The sequence below is a fragment of the Osmerus mordax genome, chromosome 14 (assembly GCF_038355195.1).
Source record: "Osmerus mordax isolate fOsmMor3 chromosome 14, fOsmMor3.pri, whole genome shotgun sequence".
Classification (NCBI taxonomy): Eukaryota; Metazoa; Chordata; class Actinopteri; order Osmeriformes; family Osmeridae; genus Osmerus; species Osmerus mordax.
The window spans coordinates 3,829,188-3,852,056 of NC_090063.1; the positions used below are offsets into that span (position 1 = coordinate 3,829,188).

The 22,869-nt window shown below is 46.5% G+C and overlaps 2 protein-coding genes across 10 annotated transcripts in view; both read left to right on the plus strand.

Moving 5' to 3' along the window:
- Positions 1–16,676, plus strand: part of fcho2 (FCH and mu domain containing endocytic adaptor 2) — a 42,474-nt gene extending 25,798 nt beyond the window's left edge. Inside the window, exons 14-28 of one of the 9 annotated variants that reach the window (XM_067249972.1) lie at positions 311–486; positions 3,362–3,386; positions 4,190–4,240; positions 5,018–5,060; positions 5,207–5,298; positions 8,393–8,508; positions 8,757–8,886; positions 9,016–9,102; positions 10,118–10,229; positions 11,381–11,536; positions 12,822–12,954; positions 13,308–13,507; positions 13,616–13,671; positions 13,788–13,952; positions 14,102–16,676. In XM_067249972.1, coding sequence (XP_067106073.1) covers positions 311–486; positions 3,362–3,386; positions 4,190–4,240; positions 5,018–5,060; positions 5,207–5,298; positions 8,393–8,508; positions 8,757–8,886; positions 9,016–9,102; positions 10,118–10,229; positions 11,381–11,536; positions 12,822–12,954; positions 13,308–13,507; positions 13,616–13,671; positions 13,788–13,952; positions 14,102–14,124 — 1,565 coding nt within the window. In that variant the 3' untranslated portion in view covers positions 14,125–16,676. Of the gene's footprint in view, positions 1–310; positions 487–3,361; positions 3,388–4,189; positions 4,241–5,012; positions 5,061–5,206; positions 5,299–8,392; positions 8,509–8,756; positions 8,887–9,015; positions 9,103–10,117; positions 10,230–11,380; positions 11,537–12,821; positions 12,955–13,307; positions 13,508–13,615; positions 13,672–13,787; positions 13,953–14,101 lie in introns of all 9 variants that reach the window. The other 8 variants (XM_067249974.1, XM_067249973.1, XM_067249975.1 and 5 more) reach the window with 8 other exon arrangements.
- Positions 6,153–8,228, plus strand: LOC136956277 (uncharacterized). The gene is made up of 4 exons (XM_067250170.1): positions 6,153–6,162; positions 6,495–6,518; positions 7,276–7,857; positions 8,212–8,228. The coding sequence occupies exons 1-4, from the start codon at positions 6,153–6,155 to the stop codon at positions 8,226–8,228; spliced, it is 633 nt and encodes a 210-aa protein (XP_067106271.1).
- Positions 16,677–22,869: the final 6,193 nt, after the last annotated feature.

The following is a 22,869-nucleotide window of genomic DNA, read 5'->3' on the forward strand; positions in this document are numbered from 1 at the left end:
ATGACTGTGCAGCTACAGTACGAGTGGTTGTTATGCATCGTGGAGAGTTGTTTTGCTCTTTCGCTATTTCCTTTTTGAAGTGAACTCGTTCCTTTGGAGCATCTTTTGCGAGGCTGTGTTTGCGAGAACTGTAAACACGGGGAAAGTTCTGGTTTTCATTCCCGCATTAACAAACTAAAGACTCTAAACCCCAACAAGAACACAGTCCGGCCCTGTGTGGACCACATGTCCGACATATTCTCCCCTCGCCTTCAGCGTGTTCTGTGGTCGGTTCCGGTTCCTTAACCCCCCCCCTCCCCCGTGTGTCTACATGCCAAAGAGAACTCTTTCTACTCGTCAAGTGACTCTGAGGACGAGGACGAGCCCAAGAAGTTCCACGTGGAGATCAAGCCGGTGCAGCCCAACAACGGGACCATCCAGAGCCGTGCCACGATCGACGAGCTCAAGGCCTCCATTGGGAACATCAGCCTATCGCCCTCAGCCACGGTGTGTTAGTGCCCCACACACACACTCTCACACACACGGGACACTCGTGTACTCGCTTACACACACACACACACAGATAAACAAAGTCATAAACATCACAAACCACTTACTTATACACAGCCGTAGACATGCATGTCCTCGCACACCCATCACACACTTACGTCCGAATATCCTGCCCACACCGCCACGCGTCCGCGTACATGCCCGCGCCTAACACCGAACGCGCGCACACATCCCCTGACATTCCCGTACACACTCCACAATCGCGCACGCACACACTCCTTGGCGCCGTACACCTGTGGATTTCCCCTTCTAAAGTCGCGCAGGGCAGTTCCACAGTTTGTCTTTTTCCTGGAACACTAGAGGGCAACAGCAGACAGCCTATCCCCTGCTCGTCAGGCCTGGGAGAGCTCAACAGCTTTCTCAACCGCTCTTCTACAAAACCTCTGTGTGCTTTGGCCAGGTGTCTCGCAGGGCCTGCGTTGACAGAGGCCCAGCCACGAGAGCTAGCCCGTTGTGCTTGCATCGTCATCATCATCTCAGGGTTTTTTTTACACGTTGTAGCGCGCGTGTTGAGACGGTATCCACGCAGGTAGCCGCTGGCGTGCTGTTAGCTGGCCGGGTGGTTTTAAACAGATTTCAAGGTGCGACAGGTGTGCAGTCGGAGCCGTCTCTTTAAATACCCAGGGCAAGACCTTGGTTTGGCTAAGTCCTCTTTTCTCAGAAAGGGGGATTCAGACACTCGCACACGCTGTTCTCTGTGTAGTCATTCCAGGCTTGGCGTATCGGAGCCCGGCAGCGCGCTGTATCCATGTTGACCTTTGACCTTCCGCCCAGAGCCGACCTCGTCTCCGACCACTTTGAGCGTGTGTGGGGGTGGGCGGGTGCTTTGATGTTACTTGTTGTCGCATACGCTCGGTGTATGGACGGCAGTTGTGTGAGCCTCTCCTCTTTTTTCTCTTCACACCATCCTTCCATCTTTATTGCACACAACACAACTGTCGCGTAAACTCAGCAGTTTTTTTTTTTTTTGCTTTTCCAATCAAGCCTTTTTTTCCCCTCTCTTCCTATCTCTCTCACTCTCACTCTCTTCCACTTACTCTCTATCCTCTCTTCCTGCACTCCTCTCCACTACTTTCTGTGTTTTAATCAGCCTTTTTTCAATCTCAATATTTCTCTCTCTCTCTCTTTCCAACTCTTTTTTGTTCATTCTTCCTCTCGTGTTTTATACGATTTGACCTCAGGGTTTGGACATGACTTGTGTACAAGTATTTATGCACACTTTATGGGCCAAGTCAACCATTAGATTTGATGGAGTGTTCGGTAATGTTTTTTACAGATATGTTTTGAATAAGCTAACTATTTGTTTTAAACCAAATGAATCAACCTTGGCAAGTAGTCCAGGGTTTACACTGAATTTATTTAATTTGTGTTGAATCGTTTGAGAAAGTATCTACAGGAAAAACAATGTTTGGCTTTTCCAGGGCCTGAACCTCTCACTCTGTGCGTTACAAATGAGGATTGGTCGACGAGGACACAACTTAACCTCTCAAATATTTCCTCGTCCGAAACTACAAAAGAAAACACAAAAAGTTGTTTGTCTTCTTGGGTTCTATTATCATTTGGAAACCAGAAGATTCCATCCACAATGTTTTTCCTTTTCAAGTATTTTCATGTTATTTCCACTTTCATGTTGACAGAAAAGTTCTGGGCTAAATGTTCCTGACTTAAAAAATGTAGGTGATGACGAAGGTTGCGTCATCTGGGGTGAATTATTGAACGCATGCCTCTCTCCTCTCTCTCCCCCTCCTTCTTTCTTTCTTTCCTTCTGGTTTCTTTTTCTCCGTCTCTTCCCGCCTGCTCCTGCTCGTTCCCCTGTGTGGCGGTGCTTTATTGAAACGCCGGTGGAAGTCGGGTGTGTGTGGGCCAGAGGAGAGCCGTAATTGAACCCATTTGCCGCTCGGTGCCTGTGGGACGAAACCGTGGCCCTCCCTGCTCCGCGGCCGCCTAACGCTTCGGCTACCTTCCCCAGCAGCTCTCCTGCCTGCTCCTCCCGCCCACTTCTCTTTTTCCTCTCCTTTCAAATTCTTATTTTTGTAACTTAAAAAAAAAACAAACAAAGATTTTTCTCTTGTTCTCCCTCTCTACTACGCTCTTCTCTTCCTACTTTTCTCTCGTTCTTCTTCTCTCTCTCTCTTCTCTTCCCCTTCTCCCCTCTGTGTGAGTCAAAACTTTATTGAGACAGATGTTCACTGTGTCCATAGGGTCGGACACACAGGAGTACATATCTTGTGTGAGCCTGTGTGCCGCGTCAGATTGATGTCCTCAGCGGGCTCTGGTAGGGAGCCAGTGGAAGTGTCCGGGTCCTTCTCTGTTGGGCCTGATTCATCGCTGTGTGGAGGGGAGGGGGAAAGGTCTCGTACTGCTGAATGTTTCACCCTAGGTTTAACGCCTGGTGTGTGTGTGTGTGTGTGTGTGTTTGTGTGTTGGTGTGTGAGAGAGAAAGGGAGAAAAAGAGAGAGAGAGAGAACAGTCTAATACGATGATTAACTGTCTCTTAAACTCTGAAGTGTAAAATGCACCCTCCCCTCAGGGAACAGTTAATAATATAGTTTTCAACATCGTTTCAAAACATCAGGGTTTTTTTTTTACGCCCCTTGTACTGTCAGTCCACATAGTTAAACATAGCTTGTTGTTGCTGTTCGAGTGGTCATACAGCTCATCTGGTTGAATTGTAGACAAACTGACTGTGTGCTCTCAGCCTCTCCACTGTGTGGAGATGTGAAGGGGCTGTGTTTCTGGGGAGCAGGGAAGTTCACAGCTTGTCCCATGTGTGTGTCCGCTGGAATTAATTAATGTCTGTTTGTGTTTTCAGAGTCAGATTCGGAGGAATCAATCCAGTGAGTATTTTCCTTGTCTCTGTGTGTGCGTGTGTGTGTGTGTGTGTGCGCGCGTGTGCGTGTGTGTGGGCGCGCGTGTGTGTACTGTATTTGCACTATATCTGTGTGACTCTAAAAGGAGCTGCCATTTAGATGTCTTCTTTTTTTTCTCTCTCTAATGCCCGGATTGCTTTTTGAAGAAGTTCATTTTTGCATTCTCGCCAAAATCAACATGGCCCAAACGAGAGCCAAACTCGGCTACTTTTATTTATTTATTTTGATTTGTTTCCATGTTTGCGTATGTAGACATGTCATCTTATAAGCTATAAGTAAGATTAATTGCTTAATTGCCTGTTTTTATTTTGCATGTCGACCATGTTTTGCTGTTTCTTTTTCCCCATGCATTTTGGCTGGGTCTACGGAATAGAAGTTTCATTTCTGCTAAAGAGCCTGATAAACATCCCAGGCTGTCAGAGAAATTCGACATAAATACACCAAATCACACCTTGTATGGAGAGTATTTACCATAACTATCTCTCCAAATTAACCCCCAAAGTGTATCCAATAACTATGTGAAAAAAGACATTGATTGATATTGAGTTTACACCCTGATAGGAACTTCTTGGTCAGCTGAGTTTATATTGACCAGTTCAGTTTATATTCAGAATTCAGTTATAACAGTAATAATGTATTCATTCAGCATTTAGTATATATTGATACTTTTATTCAATGATCAAGTAATGGGTAGAGGTTACATTGATACGACTTTATAGGCTGAGTTGAGATTGATAGTTGTGTGTTCTACATGGGTTCGGGGGGGTCAGCAGGGTTCGCCCCCCGCAGAATAGGCTCAGTCGCTAAGGCTCAGGTACCAGGTGAGTAGCTCCCTGTCTGTCAGTCAGTCTGACCCTGCACTAGCCCCCGCACTCTTTCTCTCTCTCACACACACACACACACACACACACCACACACATACACACTCACTCCCTGTGCTACGACCTCACCTCAGCCCAGGCTGTAAGCCCTGGCACAGCTCCCTGTGCGCTCACACACACACAAACACACACACACAGAGCGTACTAACACCCGCTAACCTACAGCAAGCTAACGCAGAGCCTCAATGCTATCAGCACTGGCACCATGGCAGCACAGATAACCCACCATGCCGTGAGGCAGCAGGGGCCGGGGAAGGGGCTGGGGTAAAGGGGCCGGGGGGTCTTGGTAGAGCTCTTGGAAAACTAATTCACGGAATCCTCGGTTTGAATCATGAATAGGATGGTGTGATTTCCAGGATTAGCACCTGTTCTGTCATTTGCTCCGGTGGCCAGGCTCTCTAAACACACTCCGGCCAGAGAGAGACCCCACGCTAACAGAGCCGGGCCACGGCCCGCCTCTGTTAGCGTGGGGTCTCTCTCTCCGGAGTGTGTGCCTGGATGTTGAGAGTGAACCTCTACCTGAGTGGATGTGTTTGGTTGCGAGTGTGTGTGAACGGATCTGTGTGTGTGAGTGTTGAGTGCGTGCAAACGTGTGTGTAAGTGTTTTCTTCGGGGTCACATGGTGAAGGTGAGTGTGTGTGTGTGTGTGTGTGTGTGTGTGAGTGTGTGTGTGTGTGTGTGTGTATACAGGGTTTAATTTGTGTTTCTCTACTCCAGGTGATGAGCTGGGAAAGACCAGGATGCCAGTATCTTATAATGAGTAAGTAGAGGAGGACCCTCCCACTGTCTCATGGCAGACAGAATCCTGCTGCCTAGTGCACATGCCACAATGACTTTGTTTGTATGACAGTAGCCTTCTATTTCATCCCTTGTTTCTCTCTCTTTCTCTGTTACTCTCTATCTCAGCAGCAGACTGACCAACAGTGACCTGCTGTCGCTGGATCCGTTTGGCCCCTCCCCTGGAGCTGGCTCCTCCCCCTCCGTCGCCTCATCTGCAGGTAACATGCTCTTTCTCTCCCCCCCTCACCCCCTTCCGGTCCCTCTCTCTCTCTTGTCTCTCCCTTTCTCCCCGGTGTCTCTCTGTCTTCCCTCTGACCAGTCAGTTGGAAGTCTACTCTCTCAGGTCTGTCTCAGAGGGCCGGTGACCCCTGCAGTGAACCCTACACTCCACTTTAGGCAGTTAGACTGGTAGCCATTTTGATCTCGTTCTGCAGTCTGGTTCCGATCCATTTAACCCAGTTTACACAGCAGAAGTATTCCCGGAACCAGACTCGAATCAAACATTTCATGAACGTTTCAACATTGGGATTCTGCCTGTGATTCGTTGAGCTGTCCGTATTTTATTTTTTTTTGTTCCTTTTTTTGTTTGTGTGCTCATATTGTAATCTATAGTTTCATTCAACTTCCCTTGTATGCCATGGTGTATTTTCCTTTTTTTTTTTTTCTGTATTTTACACTTCACCCCCCCCCCCCCCCCGTTCTCTTCACGCGCTCTCCCTTTATCTCCATCCAGGCCATAAACACATGTGTGTGAACGTTTCTAGTGCTGAACTTCAGTTTGGTGGAGGGGGGGAGGGCGGGGAGCCCTGTGTGTGCATCGCCAGTGATTAAACAGGCTGACGTTATCCCTGACCCTTTGGCTCGGCTAATCGTAATCCACTGTTAATTGGCACCTAGTTGAGGTCAAGGGGCCGTACGTAAGGCCCACTGGCACGTCTGTTGTCAAACACTGTCTTGTTACTGTCAGAGGTCTGGGATTACCAGTCAAAAGAGCAGCGTTAAAGTGCCCTAGTTAAAATGCAGCTAGAGGACTTAGAACCTGCATCTGACCTGTTAAGTCTCTGTGTGTACAATGGAGGCAGGTATTAGCAGTGCCGAACACACACACACACACACAACACTTCTCAACAGGCCCGGCCTCAACGCTCCACAACATTAATCTGCCGGCCGCTTTTCTTTCGAGAGGTGTGAAAGAAAAGATTAGAGATTAGGTTATTCGAGGCCTTTTCCGAGCTCTCGTTCACCTGTGGAGGATTTCTGTTTTGTTTGCCGTTTTTTTTTTTGGCTGTTGGTTTATTTGTCTTGTTTTGTGTTGACCCCTGCTTTCTTCTCTTTCGCCCCCCCTCTTCGTTAGACCTCGCTTCCCTTTTCCTCCCCGCTCCTCCTTCTCCGTGTCTCCATCCGAACGACTTAGATGTCTCTCTCCCAGGAGAGCCAGGTAAAGAGTGTGCGCCTCGCCTCGCCTCTTTTGGATCGAGGTCATCGCGACCTATGATTTTGTCTTCCCAGCGTTTTCTTTTATTTAAACCTTCGTTAGCCGCTGTACACGTGCCAGCCGCGTTGTAATTGTTTTTTATTGTGGTAGATGTGGGGATGTGCAAAGTACTTAGTTCAGTATGTGAGTGCTGTAGTCTAACTTTGTGTGTGACTGAAAACCCTCAAAATGAGAGGGGGTGTGTGCATTCGTGCATGCATGCGTGTGTGTGTGTCTACCTCTAAATCAAGGGTCCTCTCAGACGGAAGTAATGCACATTTATTACTGACTGGCTTTAGCCTCAAATATGTCTGGTATTCTTGGCCTGACCTGGAGCAGGGGTTGCCTAATATTGCCTTGAGATTGCATTGGATTAAGTGAACGATTTAACACCTTTCTCAAAGCAAAATTGCATCTAAAAGTGTCCATTAAGCTGAAACCATTTTACTGTATAACAGAAGTCTCCACCTTTTTATAGGTCATTGTTCAGTTTTACTTGTATTTTACAACAAGGAAATGTCATTTTAATTTCAGAAAGTAACTGATTCAGTGAGGTGTTAAATATGCTTTTTAAGTTGATGGATATAATTATGCATAAAGTTCAAAGTAGGTTTTTAATCTGTGTATCTGTTTACCTTTCTGTTTAGTCATGGTGACATTGCTAATGATGTACTTAGTCTTACTCTCTGTTGTGTGCTTATCACTGCTCTGGCCTCTCCAGCGCCCCCTCCAGCTGAGGTGGTGTCAGAGCAAGAGCTCTCCCCCCACATTGCTCAAAGCCTGCAGCAGCCCAACATTGGTGCCTCTCCCCTCCAATCCTCGGCCACCTCCACCTCTCCCTGGGACTCCCTGGATGAACCCTTCCTGGGGCTGAGGCCCATCCCAGCCAGGGCCCATAGCGCCCCCCTCACCAGGCCCATGGAGCCCCTGGAACCCTCCCAGAGCCCAGCCCTAGTCCCAACCCGGGCCACAGCCACCCAGCCTCAGAGTGCAGACGCCTTCTCCTCCGTCTCCTGGTCCAAGAGCCAGTGGATCGCCTTCAATGATGACTTTGTGCCATTACGCCGCCAAACCATTAGCGGTGGGGGGGTGAGGGACCCCCCCAGGCCCCAGTCCATCCCCCCCACCTTTCCTCCCTCGGGGAGGCCACCCCGCTTCTTCTCTGACGACCCCGCCGACCCCTACAACAGGGTGTCTCTGGGCAGTGGGGCAAAGGTTAGGTTAGGGGAGCCAAACAGCACCACTGGTGACCAGGATATCTACGCTCCACTGGCAGCAGCTACAATCAGCCAGATCACCAACGGTAACAAGCAGCATGGGAGTTGCTGCACTTGCAATGTTTGCCTTTGTGAAGTTGTTCATTTCTATTTTATTTATTTATTAATACATTTTATTTTAAAATCTTATTTTTATTTATTTTTTATTAAAGCTTTTACCTTTGCATAATTTCTGTTATGGTTGAATAATTGTTTTGTTTATTTTGGCGTTTATTTCAATATCCTGGATAAACTTATTACCCACAAATATTTCTTAATTTCTGTTATATTTCTTTTTAATACAGTTTTCCATTTGTGCATGTTTGAAATGTTAATGCATGTTTGTTTTTTTGTTTGTTGGAATGACTCTGATTGGAGTGACTCAGCAATTCTTTGACTAGTCAGCAGGTTAAACTGATGTGTCATTCCATAGGGCATCGAGGAACACCTCCTCATTATAGAGTGTACAGCAGGCCATCTTTTCCTTTTTTTCTGCCTCTGCTTCGACTCTATTTAAATGGTTCCTTGTGCCTGTGCCTGTGTGCTGCTGTTCACCTGTGACTGATCCTCCCCACCCCACAGTGCCTGTCCCCAACCGCCCCACCACCCCCCTGGCTGCTGGAGCCCTGGTGCCCCCCCCTAGACCCTCCTCCAGGCCCAAGCTGCCCACCAGCAAGCTCACTGGCATCAATGAGATTGTGAGTATCTGTCTGATCTCAGCACTGCAATCCAAATAAACTTGTATATGTGTCATATGTGACTACTAATAATTCGCTACACCTATGTGTCAAGTGGACGTGTCAACCCATTGGGCAAGAGCTTCCTCTTTCAGCTCAGTGTGACACACCTTTGCAAGATCAGCTGTACAGTCGCTAGGTCCACTGACAACTGAATCACTCATCCGATCCATCCACCCCATTTGTTTATGTTGTTGTTGACCAATCAGGTGCGGCCGTTTAGCCCGCCCAAGGCGACGTCCAACGCCAGCCCACCTCCGGCACCGCTGGCTCGGGCAGAGAGCTCCTCCTCTCTGTCCTCCAACGCCTCTCTGAGCGCGAGCAACACGCCCACAGTGGGTAAGGACACGCCCCCACCCCAGGACGCCGCAGTCCTCTCTTCCTCCTCGTTCTGTCGTTCTTCCTTTTAATGGTGTGTCTGCGATTCCGTTCTTCCCCTTCTCCCCCCCCTTCTCCTCCTCTTCCTAGGGCCGGAGCGTGCCCTCGCTCCCTCGTCCTCCTCTCCAGGCCCGGAGCTCCTCCTCTCCCTCTCTCCCTTCCTCCTCCTCAGTCAGAGTGAGTCTCCCCCCCCTCCCTTCTTTCCCTCTTCCGTTCCTTCCTTCCGCGCGACTTCCTCCACCCTAACTTCCTGTCCTCCACTTGCAACGCGCATACCGCTCCCACCTCCTTCTCCGGAGTTCGTGTGTCACACGACGCCCCGGGGCGGTGTGTCCTTGGTAGCTCTTGCATTGTGACCCGTGTGTGTGTGTGTGTGTGTGATCGAAGGAGGCTGGAGGGGGATGCCAGTCTCAGTGTTTGGGGTGACTCTTGGCAGTGTGTGTCCTCCTCTTATCTCCCACCTGGCATCGTGTCACCTCATTTTGACTCTCTGTGGGTTGTGGTGTCTTGTCCCTGTCTGGGTGCTTCTGGTGTGGCCACCGTAGAGGACGATGGCTTCATAGCCAAGCTGCCCACCTTTGAGAAGCGCTGCGAAACGCCCGCAGGTAGGAAACGGAAGGGGGTGGTTAACGAGGCCGGGCACTGCCCTCTCTGTGTGACGCACTAATACCAGCCACCCGGATTGGCTGTCGGCTTTGCAGACTTTTGACATGTGATTGTGGTTGGTCCGTCAGTATGTGTCTCTCCCTGGGTCAACGGCATGGGTGTATCTTCATTAATCCTGGATGATGGAATGGAGGTTTAATATTAGCAGTTGTTCCGTCTTGAATGAACAATTCTTGCTCAAATAATCCTTGTATTTTAATTGGTTCAAAAGCCTAAATGACCTGACTACTCATGCACTTTAATCACAAACAACAAGCATTTTATTCCAAGAAGCATGTTTCTACAGAACTGTACCTTGTGTCTTTTACCTTCAGAATTGTACATTCTAACTGTGTCTTGTTACCCTCACACCCTCACAACACATTTTGATTTCTTGTTTTTAATAATATTAACAAAAACTTCAAAACTGAAATAATTGTATGTTTCCATCACTTTATCTTGTTCTTTATCTCTCTGTCTCTCTCTGTCTCTCTCTGTTTCCCTGCCTCTCTCTGTCTCTCTCTCTCTGTCTCCCTGCCTCTCTCAGGGACATCTCGCGGACCCAGCCCGGTGACCCTGGCTTCCCAGGATGCTTTGCCCATCGCTGTGGCCTTCACAGAATCTGTTAATGCCTACTTCAAAGGAGCTGATCCTACTAAGTGAGTCTCACATGACCTCCTGCAGCTACCCCCAGCCTGGGCCTGCACACACACACACACACACACACAGCCAGACATGTTTGTATATGCATCCACACACACACACACACCCAGGCATGCGTGCAGAAACACACACACACTACACACTCTGAGAGGGAGCTAGCTGCTTGCACACAATTTCCCCAAACCGCAGACACGCACATAGGTATTAGCATTTTAGCACTCACCGTTGCTCATGCTGCAATGTATCGTGCAAACAAGCACTACGCTTCATGTCCCAAATGACCCCCCCCCCTCTTAACAGTTCACACTGTTGTCTCACACACGCATGGGAGGGGTGTGTGTCTGAGTCTCCTCTCCCTGCGTGTGGAATGTTTTAGATTTGCTTTATGCCGACACCATTCTTTCAGAGCGGATAACCCACACGGGGTAGATTATAGTCTGGGGCAGAGAAAACATATACCCCTTTATTGGTTAACTGCTGTTAAATTGCTGCTGTGCAAAAGTCTTATTTTTGCAGGGATTAGCCAATGGAACATTTCATAAGCAATGTAGTGGACACAGAGGCAGAGTTGGGGCTCACGCTAAAACCACACAATCAGTTTAGACTACACTAGGCCTGGCCTAGACTGGTCTGGTCCTGGGCTAGAATGGGCCTTGGTTAAATTTACATTTACATGTATTCATTTAGCAGACGCTCTTATCCACATTCACCCAAGGCAAGTAGGGTGAAGTGCCTTGCCCAAGGACACAACGTCAGTTGGCATGACCGGGAATCGAACTGGCAACCTTCGGATTACTAGCCCGATTCCCTCACCGCTCAGCCACCTGACTCCCTGTCAGGTGGCTGAGCGGTGAGGGACTGGGGCTGGTACTGGTCTAGACTGGACTTGTACTGGTCTGCTTTGGGCTACACTGGGCCTGGGTTAGATTGGTGGAACACTGGGCCAGACACTCTTCCAAACAGTAGTAATAGTATTAAATAAGAGACTTGCATCAGGCAATGGTATGATGGTTAATTCTTACCATAAAAAAAAAAGATGACTTCTAGATTGGACAAACATCGATGTGAATCAGTTCACTTCACACGGTCAAATCAGCTGTATTGACCCAGTGTTTGAGTGGTCATGAGGGCCGTGTCTGTGTCTCAGGTGCATAGTGAAGATCACCGGAGACATGACGCTCTCCTTCCCCATGGGCATCATGAAGGTGTTCACCACCAACCCCTCCCCCACCGTGCTCACCTTCAAACTGAGGAACACCAGCAAGCTGGAGCAGATCCTGCCCAATCAGCAGCTACTATACAGGTGAGTGGGTCATATGTATATGGTCAGTTGGTAAACTACAGTGCAGACGAGCAACCAATCGACTTCTACGTCTTCCGTGACTAGACAGTTGCGTGAATATAAAGTTTGTGTTTTTGTTCAAGCTGGGTGTTCAGGGTCAGATTCTGATTGGTTGACTAGACTACTTCCTGCACGTCTTCTTCTCTTTCTCCAACTACAAATAATGGCGAAAAACACCCCCCAAAAATATATTTTTTAAAATACAGAGAAGAATTTATTACAGTCTTGTGGGGAGGAATCAGGGGGGGGGGAGTCTTAGAGGGGGGAGGAAATTCGATTAGGATCGGCTGTAAACCTGTCGTTACGCCCAGGGTGAAGTGTTTTTCCATCCATCGGGTTCTCGACTGGCCATGTCCCGCTAACCTCCCTCCGCTCGGACACAACACACGGTGTTGCTGGGATAACAGTCACATCATGACGACTCAGTCACATCATGACGACTCAGTCACATCATGACGACTCAGTCACATCATGACGACTCAGTCAGGCACGCACGTGTTCCTATCCAAACACACACGCACTCTTACTCAGTCGGCCGTCCTAGCAGTTGGACCACTTGTTAATTCGATAAACGGGTTGACAACAAAAGGCCCGATGCGTAAAGAGACTCTGACCTATTGGGAAGACGTGTTTTAAACAAAGACCTGACACAGCGTTTTTTCTTTTGACCGTTTTCCTCTCCTCTAAAGGAGAAGGGCCTCTCTCCCTACCCCTCAACTGCTCCCTCTTTTTCTCTTCATCCCCTCATCCCCTCTGCTCCTCTTCTCGCTTGGCTTCCACTGAGGTTACCCGGAGACCACATGGCTTTACTAATTGAATCAAACGGAATTCATGATTTAATAGCTGGGTGGCAATAAAAGGGTCATTCTTTCCGAGCTATTGGAGCTGCACACACATAGCCAAGGAGGGCAATGAATAATTGAGTCTCTGATAGTTTTCCCTCTGTCCGTGTGTGTGTGTGTGTGTGTGTGTGTGTGTGTGTGTGTGTGTGTGTGTGTGTGTGTGTGTGTGTGTGTGTGTGTGTGTGTGTGTGTGTGTGTGTGTGTGTGTGTGTGTGTGTGTGTGTGTGTGTGTGTGTGTGTGTGTGTGAGTGAGTTTGCAGAGGAGATGGTGCTTTTTTTGGTTCACTTTGTGCTGATGTCTTTACGACCTTTTGTAAAATGTTTGGTTTCCTCTTTTCCAACAACGTTGTACCTCCCAAAGGCATTAAAACAAGTGTGTGTGCGTGCGTGTGTGTTGGATCCAGCGACCCCTCACAGAGCGACTCCAACACCAAGGACTTTTGGTTCAACATGCCGGCCCTGACATCGTACCTAAGGAAGTCCTCAGAGCAGAACCCCACAGCCTCCTACTACAACGTCGACATCCTCAAGTACCAGGTCAGATCCACACCTCAACATGACCACCACCACACCAGAGTCTGCACTGGATGTGACCTTGATTCCACCTGGGTAGTGGGAAAAAAAACTGCAAAAGAAAACATGGATGACAGGATATGTTAGTTGCATGCTCGTCTTAAGTAACCTGGTCTAAGCCGACAAAGAGTAGCACTTAGAGTCTTGCGGCCAGTTAAAGTAATAGATAACTATTTGGTAAGTTATTGCTGTGTCTTTGATTCGAGTACCAGCTGCATTCCATGGAGCTGAACCACTGGATTCATAGCCTTTCAGTGAAAAATGAATCAAGTGCACCCAAAGTACTTAATGGTATAATGGTCCTCTGATTTTCCCAGGTGGTGTCCAATGGTATCCAGTCCACCCCTCTGAACCTTGCGGTGTACTGGAAGTGCACGGCCACCACCACCGACCTGCGCCTCGACTACCGCTACAACCCGGAGTCCATGACTTGCCCCGGCACGCTCACCAACCTCCAGGTCCTAGTGCCCGTAGATGGAGGGGTCACCAGCATGCAAGCTCTGCCCAACGCCATCTGGTGAGACAGAAAGAGCCTCTGGTCAGGATCCTTACAGAGGGGGTTGACACAGATCAAAGGAGCCATTTTAGATTCCGGGACTGACTCATCGTTTCATGTTTTCCACAGGAACACAGAGCAGCAGAAATCGTTATGGAAGCTGAGCGATATCTCTGACAATGAAGGTAATTCATATAATGGCTGAATGAATGAATGAATGACGCACATTTATGTCTCACAACAAATATTTTGGTATGTGAATAAGACATTAAAACAAAAAGTGTGTGTTGTGACCCTGTAGGCTCGGGGTCTCTCAGGGCTAAGTTTGAGCTTTCCGATGGCCCCTCCACCCCCTCCACCCTGGCGGTTCAGTTCATGAGCGAGGGGAGCACCCTCTCGGGGGTGGACATGGAGCTGCCCGGCTCTGGATACCGACTCTCCCTCAATAAAAAGCGGTTTGCCACAGGTATTTTGGAACGCATGGAAATGGCTTTTGAAACATGTTTTTTTTTTTTTCGTAAAACAGACAAAGAGAGCGGCCGACAAAAATGTATTTGTGTAGAAACACGAGGTTAGAATGGGACTAATGTGAGCTTCTTGTGTGCCTCGTTGCAGGGCGCTACATGGCAGACTGCTGAGACAAACCTGGACTCCCTTGAGCACAACGGCTTCTATACAACTAGGGTTAGGGTTAGTAACTAAGTTACTTTGTTTTACTTTCACACGTTCCCACTTTTTGTCCTGTTTTCGGATGAAGGATGAAGGATGAAGGCGGAATCTTGGGGGACAGGCCTTGACTTTCTGGAACCATCCGTGCATTTTCAGGCCAGGTTCCCCTTCCCCTCCCCTTGGTTAGAGAGAAGACTACAGGAACACCGCACTGGGTATGCAACACTGTTTAGAATTTAAAAGAAAGAAATGAACAGACAGAACTAATGTGGAGTTGTCAGCAAATGTAAAGTAATGAGATGGGTCTGATGCTTTCTGACCTGTTCTGACTTTTATAAAGTCAGATATGTAGTATGTGTTGTATAGGTAACATAATGTATGGATTATATATAAATCTATGTTATATCTAAAAAGAAAAAAAATGAAAGAAAAAAATCTGCACTAACAATCTCTACTTTCTGTAATTCATCGAAGCTCGAACACAGAAAAGATGATATGAACGTAAACTACTCGCATTTCTTTTTTCATCCATTCTTCCATCTCTCTCCACTGTAAATGCAATTGCTGATTGCTTTAATTTACCAGACTGAACTCAAGATTTATTTTTGGCTTGTCATCTTTTCTGGTTTCCTTCTTATCCAATCATGTGCAATGAAGCGATTAAGTGAATAAGCTGTCTCAAACTACAACTCAGTCCTCTCTCAACCATCTATGGCTCAAACCTTGATACATTGTCATTGTGTTGTCGATTTTAACAAGTACTCTGATACAAAAGCAAAAAATGACTACTAAACTGACCTCAGTGCCTGTTTGAACTGTGGACGATTCTGTGGAGAAATGTGCCTACAGCTTTTTCTCTTTTCTCTTTTGTATGCAAAAGCACAGTCAAAAAATAAAGCACCAATCTTGAGCCAGTTAATATAAAAACTTTTTTTTTCGGATACCGAAGGGAAAAATCCTGTCTTACGAATTTTATCTAAACCCAAAGGCCTTTGTCTTCCAGAGAGGTTTGGCCCAGTAGAGTCTCTCCAAACCTCGTAGCTGCCTTTTGCGATGACGATGTTTCGGTGTCTTTTCTATCAATATAAACATTTTAAACATTTTATTCAATACTTGAGTTAGTCAAATAATATCCAGTGGAGTCAAAACGAGGCCAAATAATTAAGTTCTTGAAATGCCTTAAACAGACCTGAAGCCAACAGGTGTTGACAACTTTGAGGAGATATTCCTCAGTTGTCTGTACTGCCAAATGTGGTACTTGATTCTGACCTAAGACACAATAGTTAGAGATGACTTATTGCCTTATTCCAACTGAAAATCAGCAGTAAAGAGACTTGCTCCTCTTAGAGAAACCTTATTTACCAGTCAGTCAAAAAGGGCTTTATCTGCCTCTTCATCCAAAGCCTTTATTGTGAAATTCACATCCACATGATTAGAATATGCAGTCACTAATTGGATCTGTAGTACCTAGTAACAATGACTGGTGTTGCTAATTGGCTAATGAAAAGGGGTTTGCAGGTGCTACGCCAGGAAGTAGCCTACAATACCTACTGTGTCTAGTCATGGTTTGGTACTATTCCATCAGCAGGCAAAGGATCCCTCAAGTGTATGATGACTGTGTGATTCTCACATGGTTTACTAGACATTAATCAAATCTAGTATGAGAATAAATGATAAAAACACGTTTGTGAAGATTCTTTATCGAAAGGCCTTCCTGTTCTAAGGGCAGTTGGAAACTGTCCAGGCATCCGGCTTTGTGTCTTTATGTCTGATTCACTGATGCATTAATGAAACAACAAAAGTTATTATTGTTAACAATGTTGTAAAACAATGGTTGTATGTAAAACATGGTTGTTTTCTACACAGTACTTGGCACAAATATCTTGTAATATGAACCTTTTGCATTGCTATTTTAGTGGTCTTTTTAATCGTATGCTTTTAATTCAAGAATAATTGTAGCCTGATGGAGACTAGACCTTCAGCCAGAAGTGCATCCAGGTGATAACTTTAGATGGGGTGCCCTTTCAAAACAGTCCAAGTATCTCGCCATCTCATAAATGCTGTATTTCACTCCGTCACTCAACCAAATAATGCAAGGTAGCCCAAAACGAGTTGTAGAATACAATTTTTTTTTTTTTATCAGAAAGTACATATCAAATCTGGATTATTTGTGGGAATCTCCTAAAGTGACTGTTGTAAATTCTTTCCAACTATCTCTATGAAGTCACTGAGACCTCCTACAGAACCACAATGGACCTGAATGCAATGTAAAGCAAGCTGGTTCTTGCTGTCTCATAACACAACACTCAATGAAATTGTCCAAGGCATTTTTGTCACCTTTTTTTGTATGTTTGTCGAAAGGAGAATAAAAAGAGCAAATTCAGCGTAAATGATTCTCATAAAATGTACATTTTTACCGATATCTCAGCCACTTTTCGTTTTCACTTTATGATTTCTCAATGTGCCTGTATTAAATGTGTAATATATGAATATATACAAATATATAAAAATGACTACTTAATGAATGGTCTCGTGTGCTTTTTTAAATTTGAAATGTTAAAATTTTACTTGATTATGATGACATTTCACTGGATTACGCAATCTGAGTAGGCAGAATTGCAATTACAAAAAAGGCCTGCTCTTTAATCAGTGTCTTCAGATACTTATTCTGGTTACGGTTTTAGGCCTATATGTGTCATATGTGTCCATTAATGAGCACTTGAAGATTCATATATTCAGTAGGCCTAATCTATCTAAAATATTTTTGGAGCACTTGTATAACAACACGCTTTGAGCTATGTACTACGCAATACGGAAAGAGGTAGTGAAGGGTTTCGGTCAACAGAATGATTTCCGGGTCGTCAGATTCTGTACTTTGGCTGGATCGTGTTCGGAGAGGAGAGAGGAGACAGGCTCTGAAGTCAATAAGCGTGCGCAGGCTAAGTACCTTGTTAGTTGCAGCGCTGTGTTACAGTCATGGCAATTTCTCCTCCAAACAAATGCAGGAGGAGTGAGTTTTTACCTACTGACCTCGCAGAGACCTCGTTATGTTCATCTCACTGCATCTCCCGCTCACAGACATGGCGAGCAAGCAGAATTCCCCAAGAGTTTTAAGCAAACAAGCAACAGGTTATGACAATATACTTTTCCTTTATGATATTAGGGAGGACATAACATGATGGGGAATATATAGGTTTACTGAACTCTCAGATCATGTGAGGGAGTGTCTCTGGTAGGCCTTCATGAGTCTGTAGGACAGAATAGATGAGCTACCGGGGATTCTTTATCGCAGGCCTACTTTGTGTTGTCAGTCTATTACAGAGAGTCATATGAACACATAGATTAGACATAGTTACAAAATACACATAACACAACATAAGGTACATACTTATTTACCTTTAGCATCTTTCCTTATGGAATTCACTGGGATGTTTTGTTTAACGATGCTATGGCAGAGGGAGAAGAATATACCAAAGCATGCCTATTTCCAGGCCAGGGATATACAGTATATCTGTAACCTGATGGAAGCAGTGTAAGGAATGGGTTAAGGTGGTTCCAAGGGGGTCATGTGCAATGGCTATAAACATTTGAAAGTAAAAATGTTATATGAATAAATATTCTATTAAGTTAACATCTCCAGATCAATTATGCAAATTGAATCATTTGGGCTGTCTCAGTGATTAAGATGATGAAATGATGATGAAAGTTGAAGGTGCTGATGCCATCACATGGTAATGGTGCGTGTGAATATGAGCCTGTGTGAGTTCTAAGAAATCTCTGCATTCGTGCGTGTATGTGTGTGTGTGCGTGCGTGTGTGTGAGTGAGTGTGCGTGCCTGCGTGCGTGCGTGTGCGCTCGCGGCCTCACGATGCATATTTACACAGCAAGTCATGCCTAATGCCCCAGCTGCTACTCTCCCAGACCTTCATGCAAATTGAAATAAAGCTTCTCTGTGCCCTCCGTACGTCCCTCTTCAGCAACATGTGTGAGCCATCAGTGGGCTCCATCCCTGCCCCCCCCCCACTCAGCCTGGGTCTGTCTGTGAGAGAGATACACAGAGACAGAAGCATCTCTGGCATAGATTGAGGCTGTCTGTTAGTTCAGCATGTATTGTTAGTGTGAACTGTACTCTATGTAGCTGCTATAGATTGATTGAGTCACAGCTGGAGACAGGCCATCTGGTATGGATTAATTGGGTCTGGGTCTTAGATTGGCACAGCTAAGTGGATGTTATCTGGTGTGGATTGATCGAGTCTGGGCCGCAGCTGATGGTATGAGCCTGGAGCGCGGGGAGCAATTGGCCTTTTCTGTCCTCCGTCACACTCCTGTTTGTCCAACGGCCCACTGGAGCCGTAGACTTGAGTTATTTCTCAAGACAGAGAGCGAGCACCACATCAGTAACGTTTATGGTCAATTTGTAATTGATGTTCCTATTTGATCTCTCCTTTTTCTTTCTCTTTCTCCAACCTGAGTAAAGCCATCTGAACAAACAGTGATGGTGTAAGTCTGTTGCATTAATATGGCTTCCACCTCCTCCTCCCACCCCAACCCTCAACCCTCAGAAGACCTCTTAAGTATAATTCAAAACCCTGAACCGGTCGAATTGTCATCCAAGAGTACTAGCTCTAATATTTTCCACCAACAGAGCAGGAAATTGTAAGTTAATTCCCTTCTCGCTGGAAACAGGCGCAGATTTCAGGGGCTGTCCAATATCATGGAGAAGATCTCTTTTGGTCTTAAGATTTTTGTTGTCGTTGCATAATTACAGTGGTTTTCTGTGGTCTCTGACACCCAAAATTCATACGAAAATCTGTCTCTTCTTATTTTGTGTTGTCTGTCTGTTCATTCCGTTCCCAAGCCTAACCAAGCTGTGCCTATCTCTTAAACTGAAAAAGATTCCTCCATGCTTTGTCCTCCATGCTTTTGTTATGGTGGCATGGTGTGCTCAGTCACTTCCTTGTTTAAAATGTGGGGGACATTAGGCATTAATTAGCGCCTCTTTCTGCCCAGCCCAGAGATGCCAACCATAACAAGAGTGGCAGCATACAGAGGGAAGGAAAGCTGTGTGTGTGTGTTTGTTCCCCGGGACTCGATTGCCCATGAAATCTCGTCCAATCCATTTAGTGGCTGGAACTGATACGATTGGCCATCTGCCGAGGTGAATTAGTCCAGACTCTCCCATTGGCTGAGCTTCAGAACCCCCAGCTGTAGAAGCTGTGGTGAGCTTGTCTCTCAACACCCCCCCCTCCTCTTTCCCCCTGCTGTTTCTGATTCCTGTTCAGCCTTAGGTTGGTTGGAAGGTCAGGTTGAAAGTTATAACTGGGATCTATCAGAGGAGCAAGCCTCTTCCTTCCTCTCCTATTTGTCTTGGTCCAACTCGTCCCTGTCCTCTTCCCCTTCCCAGTCCCACGGCGGGGGGATCGTGGCGTGTCCACTGCGTGCAGAGCACACCCTACCAGCCAGCTCTGTAGAGATGGAGCAGAGGAGAGAGCGAGCCTTCCGTGCCTGGGTAGCTGAGGCACGTCACAGGCTATCTGTCATGATAAGCGTGTGTGCGTGTGTGTGTGTGTGTGTGTGGGGGGGGGGGGGGGGGGGACTGAGAAACGGTCCCATCTTATATGGCAGGTTCTCCCTCCCCCACCCTCTGACCGCTAAACGTCGAGGACTTTCTCTCTCGCCCCTCCCTTGCTCTCCCTGTGTAAAGACGTTCGAGAGGCGGTTACTTCAGTCAACATTCCACATGTTGTGGTTCGCCGGCAGCCTCGTCTGCTGGTGAATTCACCCGTAACTTCAACGCTTCACCCCTTTACCTCCAGTTCATCAGATAATATGACACAGTACAGCTAGACACCTAAGGGGAAGTTGACCTCTTTTAGGTGGGGTCCTTCTGGTGTTATTGAATGAAGACAATAGTGTGAAACAGGGTGTGGCGGCGATAGAGATGAGGGTGCCCCCCCCCCCACCCCTTCTTTGTGAGGACAGGCAAGGAGAGGGGGTGACTAGCGTACTGTAGAGCTGGAGACGGAGTGTGCTACTGGCCTCTCACGAGAGGGAGGGAGGAGGGAGTGGGGAAGAGGGAGAGAGGTGCGAAGGAAAGGGAGGGGATCAGAGAAGGGGGGGTTAGAGGGGGGGGGGGGTAATGGAGGAGTGTTTTGATTTCCTAAAGCTCATCATCCAGTCACAAAAACGACATGTTTTTTGCATGTATTCATATGATAATCATCTTTAATGAGGTTTAATGCATTCAAATGTGAAATCACTACTATTTCATAAGAAGAGATGGTTGGTGTTTGATGTATGTGACACTAGTGTACACCCGCTCTTTTTGGGTTGAAGTTGAAGCCTTCAAAGGTGTGTTTGAAAGAGGAGGTTTAAGTCAGCCAATGGCAGAATGGCCAAAGGGGCATGGAAGCATAAACACAGAGGATCAATCTGCCCCCTAAGTGAGGCAGCACACAACACACACACACCAGCACACAACACACACACACCAGCACACAACACGCACACACCAGCACACACACACACACACACACCAGCACACAACACACACACACCAGCACACAACACACACACACCAGCACACAACACGCACACACCAGCACACACACACCAGCACACAACACACACACACCAGCACACACACACACACACCAGCACACACACACACACTGGCTCCAGAGAGGAAATGTTCTGGTTATAAATATTTGGATTTTTCTTAATTGAAAGAATCTGCAGAGCTCTAGTTTTTAGTGGGTTCTTTGAAACATTTGGTGCTCATATGTAGTCTTTGTACAGTTATCTGGGTCTATTAGTGTGACACACACACACATACATATACACACACACATATAGTATGTACTATATATACACAAAAAAAATACACCCACTTGTACACACACACTGTATCAACAGACACATGCAGACGGGTTTAGCCAGCAGGTGAGACTTTGAATGTTTCAGAGCCTGTGGTTCCTCAAATGAGATCCTTTTGTCTTGCCAAGCAATAAGTCACGCGTGATCTTCTCTTCGATCGGAGGCAGGCCCTGTCACACGCGATCCCTGCCGCTGCACTTCCGCCGGGCCGGTGTGAGCGCTCCTAAGGGATGGTAGCAGACTGCTCGGAAATTCAAGTGAAAAACATGTTTGCATGTCACTGTGTTTGCATTGGGGATGAATAATCCATGACGATAGGTGTCTTTGCTGTGGTACAGACAGGGCTGGCTGGTCCTCTAGCCTTGCTGCAGGACACCACAGAGGGGCTGGATTGATGTTGGTCTGGTTTAGTATAGGTCTGATGTAGTATATACTATAGTCTGGTTTAGTATAGGTCTGATGTGGTATATACTATAGTCTGGTTTAGTATAGGTCTGATGTAGTATATACTATAGTCTGGTTTACGATACTATAGTCTGGTTTAGTATAGGTCTGATGTAGTATATACTATAGTCTGGTTTACGATACTATAGTCTGGTTTAGTATAGGTCTGATGTAGTATATACTATAGTCTGGTTTACGATACTATAGTCTGGTTTAGTATAGGTCTGGTTTAGCATGTCTGGTTTAGTATATACTCGAGTCTGTGTTATTATATAAATATTGGTTTCTATAAATTATAGTTTGTGGTAGTGTAGGTATTGGTTAGTATAGGTCTGGTTAACGGGTTAGTATATAACTCCTATACTAACCCAGACCTAAACTAAACCACACCTATACTGACACCAAGAACAGGTTTGCTTTAGTATAGTTAGAGAAGAGTATACAAATGTGGTTTAGAATATTGTGTACATAAACTGTATATCTGACATCTGGTTTGGTCGCAAATCAGTCTTGAGTCAGGAAAATGAGTAAGCACTGGACTGGATCCAGTTACATGCCCCATCCATTTCCAGATACTGACTCATAATTGCTTCTTCATCCATCAATCAGCCCAGAGCAAAGGAACAAGCCTCTGTGTGCTGTGCGACAATGAGAGATCATGCACTTATTAGCCTACCAATAGACGTGGATGAACTTACAACCACTCTTCCTCCTCTCGCTGTCTCATCTCTCACTCTCTCTTCTCTGTCACACTCTAACTATCTCTCACACACTTCTCTCTCCATAGTTGCATGTTTGAAGAGACTTGCTAGCGTGGTGAATCTGCCCCGGCACCTAGAGTTAAGTGGTGAGGCCCCTTTTAGGCGGCGGCAGTAGTGCCTGCGTGCCGTGCGTTTTTTTACTCAGCGCTCGGCTCGTTATGCCTGGCCCTGTGACACTGCATTGCGTGATTGCCAGTGTTTTAAGCCCCTCCGCTCTACATGCTACACTGATTGTTCGGCTATTGCAGTATGGGCTGGCGGTGATAAGTTATGTACAACAGCGCGGTCGGTGACGCGAGCGTGTGAAATGATATTTGACAAGGTGGATTGTGGCTCGCGTTCCATGGTCTGTGCGTGCAGGCACCTCCCTTCCTCCCCTCCCCTCCCCCCCACACACGCTCCCTTCCTCACTCTCTGTCTTTCACAGACTTCAAACCCTCCTCTTGTCTGTTCAAACGCGAGGCTCCCTTCCTGAACTCTTAGGGGCCTTTGGTATTCTGACTAAACTGATTCAAATATTGATACAAGATCTACGCAGTGGAGTCGAGTTTTACCTCAGTAATGAAGTGAAATCAAACAAATATAATTGAGCCCTGCTCCGGCAAAGAGCTTTTCTTTGATGCCTAACAAATT

Excerpts from the sequence above, each read along its gene's own strand:
- LOC136956277 (XM_067250170.1), top strand. Across the intron at positions 6,519-7,275 it reads CTCTCTCCCAGGAGAGCCAG|CGCCCCCTCCAGCTGAGGTG; the intron begins GTAAAGAGTGTG and ends TGGCCTCTCCAG.